The 10,583-nt window shown below is 37.0% G+C and overlaps 1 protein-coding gene across 1 annotated transcript; it reads left to right on the top strand.

Moving 5' to 3' along the window:
* Nucleotides 1–500: 500 nt before the first annotated feature.
* LOC110710126 lies at nt 501–3,915 on the top strand (the record flags this gene model as incomplete). The annotated part of the gene is made up of 4 exons (XM_021888379.1): nt 501–821; nt 870–1,770; nt 3,014–3,097; nt 3,710–3,915. Coding segments are annotated over exons 1-4 (1,512 nt in total), but the record flags the coding sequence as incomplete, so codon positions are not given.
* Between the last annotated feature and the right edge of the window lie 6,668 nt (nt 3,916–10,583).

Genomic DNA, 10,583 nt, shown 5'->3' with positions numbered 1-10,583 from the left:
CCAATGCCAATCTACAAGGGAACCTTGCTGCCTTGATGGCAAGGCTCATGAACGAGCAAGATAGGAGAGATCAAGATGAAGACCCTCCACCTAGGAGGGAAGATAGGAGTCTCAAAGTGGACGTCCCTTCTTTTGATGGGACACTTGATCCAGAGAAGTACTTGGAATGGGAGAAATCCTTGGAAAGGTACTTTGAATACAAGGACATTCATGAGGATGTTCAACGTTTTAAGATTGCCAAAGTCAAGTTGAAGGGCTATGGTGATAGTTGGCTACAGGGAGAGCAGAGGGGACGTACCCTTAGGGGGAAAGCTCCTATCTCTACTTGGGGCAAACTCAAGAAACGGATGAAAGACCGTTTCATCCCCCACAATTACAAGCAGAGTCAATATGTGAAGTGGAGTACCTTGCAACAAAATGGGGACTCTGTGGAGGATTACATAAAAGAGTTTGATAGACTTGCTATTGTGTGTGAAGTAACCGAAAATGAAGAGCTCAAAATGGGGCGTTTCATATCTGGTTTGGACCAAGAATTACAAGACAAACTTGAAGGTTATACTAACCTCACGTTTGCTGAAGCTTGCAAGTTGGTGATTAAGTTCGATGCTAAGAGGAAGAAGAAGAAGCCTACTACCATTCCTCAATTGGCACGAAAACCTTCTTTTCCTACGAAGGAAGGTTCTTCCTTTAACAAACCAAGTAATCCACCAAAAAAGGACACAAAGGACGTGAAGCTAGGTGACATTGTGTGTTACAAATGTGGAGGACGAGGTCATTACAAGAAGGATTGTCCTAATACTAGGGCGTTAACCATACAAGAGGTTAAGCTCATGGCCACTCAAAACATCAACTGGGATGAGTTTGAGGAGGGGGAAGAAGAAGTTGAAGATGATTGTGATGATTGCATTGCCGAGCCAGAGGAGAAGACTAGCCTCGTGATTAGGAGGGCCTTACAAGCACGTGTGGAAGAGGATGCTGCCCCCCAACGACAACACATTTTCATCACCCGTTGTAAAATTGGTGACGAGGTATGTGATTTGATTATTGATGGAGGAAGTGAGGCTAATACCGTGTCTAAGACCCTAGTATCTAAACTTGGTCTTACGACTACTAATCATCCACAACCTTACAAATTAAGTTGGTTAGATTCTAATGCTAGCACTGGAGTTAGGAAGCAATGCATGGTTTCTTTTTGTATTGGTTCGTATTGTGATTCTATATTATGTGATGTTGTGTCTATGGATGCTTGTCATATTCTACTTGGTAGGCCTTGGCAAACTGATAAAAGATCTATACATGATGGGTATCACAACACGTATACCATAGTCCATGAAGGGAGAAAGAAAAAACTACACCCTTTACCACCCCCACGGTTTTCACCATCACAAACACCCCAAAAAGAAGTATCCTTGTTGTCTCTTAAAGAGTTTGAAAGGGAGTTAGATGGTGAGGGAGAGTTGTTCATACTATACTCCAAAGAAACCCACGAAAATTTTGTTGCTCAAAATCCTAAGTTAGCCCAATTGATTAAGGATTTTGAGGACGTTTTTCCGAATGAATTACCTAAAGAACTACCACCCATACGTGGAATTGAGCATCAAATCGATCTCATTCCCGGAGCACCTTTGCCAAATAAGCCAGCCTATAGGTGTAACCCTTTAGAAACTAAGGAATTACAACGTCAAATTGAAGAGCTAATGGGGATGGGTTATGTGCGTGAGTCCATGAGTCCATGTGCCGTTCCTGCTTTGTTGGTCCCTAAGAAAGATGGTACTTGGAGAATGTGTATTGATAGTAGAGCCGTTAATAACATTACTATCAAGTACAGGTTTCCAATTCCAAGGCTTGATGACATGCTTGATGAGTTAAGTGGTTCCAAGGTCTTCTCAAAGGTAGACTTGAGAAGTGGGTATCATCAAATTCGCATGAGAGAAGGGGATGAATGGAAAACCGCGTTCAAGACAAAGCATGGGTTGTATGAGTGGCTCGTCATGCCATTTGGCCTTACAAATGCCCCTAGCACGTTCATGAGATTAATGAATGAGGTGCTAAGGCCATTTCTTGGCAAGTTCGTGGTAGTATACTTGGATGACATTCTCATTTATTCACGTGATGAAGAATCTCATTTTGATCATCTTTTCCAAGTATTTTCTGTTTTGAGGCAAGAAAAATTGTATGGGAAACTAGAAAAATGTGATTTTTTATTGTATGAAGTCATGTTTCTTGGTTACATAGTTTCAGGTGATGGCGTGAAGGTGGATCCTAGCAAAATTGAAGCAATTCAATCATGGCCTAGTCCAAGGACACTCACGGAAGTTCGTTCATTTCATGGACTTGCCTCCTTCTATAGAAGATTCATCAAGAATTTTAGCACACTCATGTCTCCCATCACCGAGTGTACTAAGAAAGGCGTGTTTGAATGGACACCCCAAGCTCAAAGGGCATTTGAAGAAGTCAAGAAGAAGATGTGCAACACACCCATCTTAGCACTTCCGGATTTTTCCAAACCATTTGAGGTTGAATGTGACGCAAGTGGAAAGGGTATTGGTGCCGTATTGATTCAAGGTGGGCGTCCCATTGCTTACTTTAGTGAGAAGATGAGTCAAGGCAAGTTGAATTACTCCACCTATGATAAAGAGTTCTATGCTATGGTAAGAGCTCTAGATCATTGGTCACATTACTTGAGGCCACAACCTTTCATATTGCATTCCGATCATGAATCCTTGAGGTTCATACATGGCCAAAAGAAGCTGAATGCAAGACATGCAAAGTGGGTCGAATTCTTGCAAACATTTAACTTTTCCTCTAAATACAAGAGTGGGAAAGCTAATGTGGTTGCGGATGCCTTATCTCGAAGGCATAATTTGCTTGGAATGGTTGAAGCAAAGGTACTTGGGTTCGATTTGATCAAAGAATACTATCAAGAAGATGATGAACTCAAAAGGATAATTGATAACTGTGTCCATGGAGTCTATGATCTGTTTTCCTTACATAACGGTTTTTCTTTTTAAAGGAAATAGATTATGTATTCCAAAATGTCCCATTAGAAGTTTGTTGATACATGAAGCTCATGGGGGAGGGCTAGCTGGTCACGTTGGTATTCACAAGACATTGGAGCTTCTCCAAGCTCACTTTTATTGGCCGAAAATGTTAGCCACGGTTCATCATGTGGTGAGTCGTTGTTCTACTTGTCAAAGAGCAAAGATGGTGTTTCATAAAGGTCTCTACAAGCCCTTACCAATTCCCGAGAGACCTTGGGAAGATGTTAGTATGGATTTTATTGTAGCTTTGCCAAGAACTCAAAGAGGCAAGGATTCAATAATGGTGGTGGTTGATCGGTTCTCAAAAATGGCTCATTTCATTCCTTGCCATAAAACTGAAGATGCAGTAAAAGTGGCTAAGTTATACTTCGAAGAAGTGGTTCGTTTCCATGGGGTGCCACGCACCATTGTGTCGGATCGTGATACTAAGTTCCTAAGTCATTTTTGGAAGTCTATTTGGCGTTTGATGGGAACTAAGTTATTGTTTTCTACCTCACATCATCCACAAACCGATGGTCAAACGGAGGTGGTGAATAGGATACTTGGTTCGTTGCTTAGGGCTTTGGTAAGCAAAAGTACCAAAGATTGGGATAATAAGCTTGCTCATGCCGAGTTTGCTTATAATAGGACACCTAGTGCTACTACAAAGTACTCTCCTTTTGAAGTAGTATATGGCGTCAATCCTTATATTCCCATTGATCTTATTGCTTTGCCAAAAGACAAGTTCGTTCATGGTGGAGCAAAGGAGCAAGCCGAGTTCATGCTAAAAGTCCATAAAGAAGTTCGGAGAAACATTGAAAAGGCAAATGAAATCTACAAGAAACAAGCCAACAAACGCGTTAGAAATATGAAGTCTTTTGAAGTTGGGGACTTGGTGTGGATTTACATGAGGAAAGAACGTTTTCCTAGCAAAAGGAAGAACAAGCTTATGCCAAGAGCCGAGGGTCCGTTTGAGGTCGTGGAAAAGATCAATGACAATGCATACAAAATAGATTTGGGAGGCCAATATGGTGTCTCAAGTACATTCAACATTGGTGATCTTGCTCCTTACTTTGATGATGACGAATTGAGGGCAATTCCTTTTGAAGAAGGGGAAGATGACCAAGATGGTCAAGGGTCAACTATCCATGGTCAAGATGAGGAGGTTCAACACGGTGCTATTGAGCAAGGTGCTAAGGGATTATTCTTGTCTAAATCATTCTTCAATCCTATGCACGGTTTTAGTCCAAAGAGTTTAACAAATGGTTACACTTCCCTTAGTGTAATTATTCTTGTTGAAGGTATCTAGTACATGAGCCGTTTTTCCAAGCTTGAAGCCACGCATGATTTATGCATTTGGGAGTTACATTGGACTGATTTTGACAGCGTGATTCAAGGCTTGTGTTGGGCGTGAATTAAGGCATTAGTTGGCTGATTATTCTACCTCTTTACTTGGGGTTTACATGTGCTTAATTAGAGAGTTGTTGCTAGAATAAAGGAGCTTGAATCAAGGGTTTAAATGGGAGGTTACAAGCGTGACTCAAGGGGGTTGTTTGCACGTCTTTTGGACGTTGAAAATGCTGTTTGAAGACCTCATAATTGCTGAACGTTTTCTCCTTAATTTAAGCATAGTTTTAAGCTTAGTTGATTAGTTTTACTTTGTTGTTATGAGGGGTTAATTGGACAGTCATATGAGCCTTTTAATCACCTTATAATTAGCATTTTATCTTGTCTTTTAATTAGGCAAGTGATGGATGATCATTAAAATTGTAGAAGGGAATCCTATGTTCCTTTATGTAACTTATACACTACTATAAATAGTGTACTATGCATGAATGAAAAGGGATCCAGAAATTTGCTTAAACACTTGTGTTTTGTTGATTAAACGTGACTTAGCAATTAGTCATTTTTAAGGTCCAAGTTTGATAACTCAAATTTGAAGAGTGCTAGTTTTGGTAGAGTGTTCCCAAACCTAGGAACTTGCGTAGTGAACGAGTGGGTTGAGTGTTCCCCATTCCTAACTACACCAAGCAAAGGGTGAGTGTTCCCCTTTGTTATATCCGAGACTAGGGTTGAGTGTTCCCCTATTCTCCCCTTCACTAATCACGATTTCACTAAGACCCCTTAAAACGTACTTTTGTAACAAGGTTCTCATCTTGCTTACACATCAGAATCAAATCAAAGTCAGATGCATTCTTAAAAGCTAATTAAATAGAATGAAAGTCAAACAAATTAAACAAAGCTTTTTAAATCAAATGAAAGTCAAATGCATTCTTCAAAGCTAATTGATCCAAATGAAAGTCAAACACATTCAAACAAAGCTTTTTGAATCAAATGAAAGTCAAATGCATTCTTCAAAGGTAATTGAATCAAATGAAAGTCAAACACATTCAAGCGAAACTTTTCGAATCAAATGAAAGTCAAATGCATTCTTAAAAGCTAATTGAAAATAATGAAAGTCAAACACATTCAAACAAACCTTTTTGAATCAAATTAAAGTCAAATGCATTCTTAAAAGCTAATTGAATAGAATGAAAGTCAAACACATTCAAACAAAGCTTAATGAATCAAATGAAAGTCAAATACATTCTTCAAAGCTATTTGAATTGAATTAAAGTCCAACACATTCAAACAAAGCTTTTTGAATCAAATGAAATTTAAATGCATTTTTCAAAGCTAATTGATCCAAATGAAAGTCAAACACATTCACACAAAGCTTTTTGAATCAAATGAAAGTCAAATGCCTTCTTTAAAGCTAATTAAATCGAATGAAAGTCAAACACATTCAAACAAAGCTTTTTGAATCAAATGAAATTCAAATGAATTCTTCAAAGCTAATTGAAACAAATGAAAGTCAAACACATTCAAACAAAGCTTTTTGAACCAAATTAAAGTCAAATGTATTATTGAAAGCTAATTGAATAGAACGAAAGTCAAACACATTCAAACAAAGCTTTTTGAATCAAATGAAATTTAAATGCATTTTTCAAAGCTAAATGAATCAAATGAAAGTCAAACACATTCAAACAAAGCTTTTTGAACCAAATGAAAGTCAAATGCATACTTCAAAGCTAATTGGTCCAAATGAAAGTCAAATACATTCAAACAAAGCTTTTTAAATCAAATGAAAGTCAAATGCATTCTTAAAAGTTAATTGAATAAAATGAAAGTCAAACACATTCAAACAAAGCTTTTTGAATAAAATGAAATTAAAATGCATTCTTTAAAGCTAATTGAATAAAATAAAAGTCATACACATTCAAACAAAGTTTTTTGAACCAAATGAAAGTCAAATGCATTCTTCAAAGCTAATTGAAAATAATGAAAGTCAAACACATTCAAACAAACCTTTTTGAATCAATTTAAAGTCAAATGCATTCTTAAAAGCTAATTAAATCGAATGAAAGTCAAACATATTCAAACAAAGCTTAATCAATCAAATAAAAGTCAAATGCATTCTTCAAAGCTAATTGATCCAAATAAAAGTCAAACACATTCAAACAAAGCTTTTTGAATCAAATGAAAGTCAAATTCATTCTTCAAAGCTAATTGAATAGAATGAAAGTCAAACACATTCAAACAAAGCTTAATGAATCAAATGAAAGTCAAATGCATTCTTCAAAGCTATTTGAATAGAATTAAAGTCCAACACATTCAAACAAAGCTTTTTGAATCAAATGAAAGTCAAATGCATTCTTCAAAACTAATTGATCCAAATGAAAGTCAAACACATTCACACAAAGCTTTTTGAATCAAATAAAAGTCAATTGCATTCTTTAAAGCTAATTAAATCGAATGAAAGTCAAACACATTCAAACAAAGCTTTTTAAATCAAATGAAATTCAACTGAATTCTTCAAAGCTAATTGAAACAAATAAAAGTAAAAAACATTCAAACAAAGCTTTTTGAACCAAATAAAAGTCAAATGTATTCTTGAAAGCTAATTGAATAGAACGAAAGTCAAACACATTCAAGAAAAGCTTTTTGAATCAAATTAAATTCAAATGCATTCTTCAAAGCTAATTGAAACAAAAGAAAGTCAAACACATTCAAACAAAGCTTTTTGAATCAAATGAAAGTTAAATGCATACTTCAAAGGTAATTGAATCAAATGAAAGTCAAACACATTCAAACGAAACTTTTCGAATCAAATGAAAGTCAAATGCATTCTTAAAAGCTAATTGAATCGAATGAAAGTCAAACACATTCAAACAAAGCTTTTTGAATCAAATGAAATTTAAATGCATTTTTTAAAGCTAATTGAATCAAATGAAAGTCAAACACATTCAAACAAAGCTTTTTGAACCAAATTAAAGTCAAATGCATTCTTCAAAGGTAATTGAATCAAATGAAAGTCAAACACATTCAAACAAAACTTTTCGAATCAAATAAAAGTCAAATGCATTCTTAAAAGTTAATTGAATAGAATGAAAGTCAAACACATTCAAACAAACCTTTTTGAATCAAATGAAAGTCACATGCATTCTTCAAAGCTAATTGATCCAAATAAAAGTCAAACACATTCAAACAAAGCTTTTTGAATCAAATGAAAGTCAAATGCATTCTTAAAAGCTAATTAAATAGAATGAAAGTCAAACACATTCAAACAAATCTTAATAAATCGAATGAAAGTCAAATGCATTCTTCAAAGCTAATTGAATAGAATTAAAGTCTAACACATTCAAACAAAGCTTTTTGAATCAAATGAAAGTCAAATGCATTCTTCAAAGCTAATTGATCCAAATGAAAGTCAAACACATTCACAGAAAGCTTTTTGAATCAAATGAAAGTCAATTGCATTCTTTAAAGCTAATTAAATCGAATGAAAGTCAAACACATTCAAACAAAGCTTTTTGAATCAAATGAAATTCAAATGCATTCTTCAAAGCTAATTGAATTGAATTAAAGTCCAACACATTCAAACAAAGCTTTTTGAATCAAATGAAAGTCAAATGCATTCTTCAAAGCTAATTGATGTAAATCTAAATACACCCTCCCGAATATGGGTTGATGGATTTAAAAATACTTATAGTTAGAATACTCAAATATCATGGAACAAGATAAAAGGGCCAAAACTCAAGGACACACTCAAAGTTTTGGGGTTTTAGGCCAGAGATAAGACTCACTCAATCTCTCCTAAGCTTATCACTCAAGACTTACTCAAAGCAATAAGGGAACACTTGAACTTGAGACAAACTCTAAGTTAAAATGCTAAAACACAAGGTTTTTTATCCAAACTCAAAACTGGTTTTTATTTCTGTTTTGCTCTCCCTTTTATAGAGGAAAGGAGCAGCAAAAACACACCAAAAGTCAAGGAAAACCGTCCAAGCATGAACAGCCAAAAGCCAGCAGTTTTCCTCCTTGATTTAAGCTAAACAATAAAAGCATAATAAAGCCTAATGATAACTTCCTATTACAACCGGCCAAAGAGCTAAACTCTTGGCATTATTTCAGCAACATTAACTAAAATATAAGATAATAATAGCTAGTAAATGGCTTAGGATCCACACGCCCAAAATAGCAGTGAAACGTGCCAAATCTGTAGTGAAGCGCGCCATGCGCCCAATCTTCAATCTACCCATGAAATGCAACATAGAACTTCAACCTTCTTTGTAAATGGATAAAATCCAAGAGTCTCTAAGACTAAAGCAACAGGTTCATTAGATTTCCACTTTGGATCATTCCCCCCTTCTTCAAAAGAGTTTGCCCTCAAACTTGAATCATCAAAGTATGGTGATAAATCCCCTACATTGAAAGTCGCACTAACACCCATCAATTCGTCTGGTAGCTCAATTTTGTAAGCACTATCGTTCACCCTCTCAAGAACCTTAAAAGGACCATCAGAACGAGGCATAAGCTTGTTTTTGCGAAGCTTAGGGAACCTCTCCTTCCTCAAATGCACCCAAACCAAGTCCCCGGGATGAAAAATAGGCTGTTTGCGTTTCTTATTGGCTCGCTCTTGGTATTTTTTATTCATCTCCTCAATTCTTTTCTTCACTTGCTCACAGGTTTTTGGAAAGGTTTCCACCCTCTTTTTAGCATCTTTCTCTACCATGTCACTCTTAACCATAGGAACAAGATCAATCGGCACAAATGGGTTCACTCCATAAACTACTTCAAATGGAGAACGGGAAGTAGTTAGGGAATGAGCTCTATTGTAAGCAAACTCCGCATGGGCTAATTTCATGTCCCAATCTTTTTGCGTTTTGCTCACAAGACCTCGTAACAAAGTACCCAAAGTTCTATTAGTGACCTCGGTTTGCCCATCGGTTTGGGGATGATGAGAGGTACTAAATAGTAACTTGGTACCCACAAGTTTCCATAGGGTTCTCCAAAAGTGACTAAGGAATTTGGAGTCCCTATCAGATACTATACTTCGAGGAATGCCATGGAGTTTGACAATTTCCTTGAAGTACAGCTCGGCCACTTTCACGGCATCATCAGTTTTATTACAAGCTACAAAGTGTGCCATTTTAGAGAATCTATCTACAACAACCATGATGCTATCTCTTCCCCTTTGAGTGCGAGGCAATCCAACAATGAAATCCATGCTAACACTTTCCCATGGAGCATCCAGAACTGGCAACGGAGTATAAAGACCCTTTGTGAAGTGTCCCTTAGCCTTTTGACAAGTAGCACATCTCACTACAACATGAGTAACATCCTTGATCATTCTAGGCCAATAGAAGTGTTCTCCTAGAATATCAAGAGTCTTTTGTATCCCAAAATGACCGGCTAAACCTCCACCATGCACTTCTCTCACTAATAACTCCCTAACCCCACTCTTCGGAACACATAGCTTGTTACCTTTAAAGAGGTAGCCATCTTGTCTCACAAACTCTTTGGTAGGATTCTCTATCTCGCTAGAAAAGTCGGGATCATTTATGTAACATTCCTTGAGTTGTTCAATACCCAAGATCTTAGCATCCACCATGGAAAGTAAGTAGCTCCGACGAGACAATGCATCGGCCACAACATTACTCTTTCCATCCTTGTACTTGGAGCTAAAGGTAAATGATTGGAGAAACTCCACCCATTTAGCATGTCTCTTGTTGAGTTTTTGTTGCCCATGAATGAATTTCAGAGCCTCATGATCGGAATGAAGAACAAATGGTTTTGGTCTAAGGTAGTGAGACCAATGATCAAGTGCTCGAACTATGGCATAGAACTCACGGTCATAAGTGGAATAGTTCAACTTAGCCCCATTCAACTTCTCACTAAAGTAACTCACGGGCTTCTTCTCTTGAATCAAAACAGCACCTATTCCAATCCCACTTGCATCACACTCTACCTCAAACACTTTGTTGAAATCTGGTAGCACAAGTATAGGAGCGTTGCAAAGCATATGTTTAACCTTCTCAAAGGCCCGTTGAGCATTTTCTTCCCATACGAACTCACCCTTTTTGGTCAACTCGGTGATTGGAGCCATGATAGTAGAGAAGTTTTTGATGAACCGCCTATAGAAGGAGGCAAGTCCATGAAAACTTCTAACTTCGTGCACATTGGTTGGAGCCAACCAAGACTGGACTGCTTTTACCTTCTCCGGATCTACATGAACCCCCT

Source organism: Chenopodium quinoa, unplaced genomic scaffold, assembly GCF_001683475.1.
Source record: "Chenopodium quinoa cultivar QQ74 unplaced genomic scaffold, ASM168347v1, whole genome shotgun sequence".
NCBI classification, from domain to species: Eukaryota; Viridiplantae; Streptophyta; class Magnoliopsida; order Caryophyllales; family Amaranthaceae; genus Chenopodium; species Chenopodium quinoa.
This window is presented reverse-complemented; position numbering and strand designations above follow the sequence as displayed.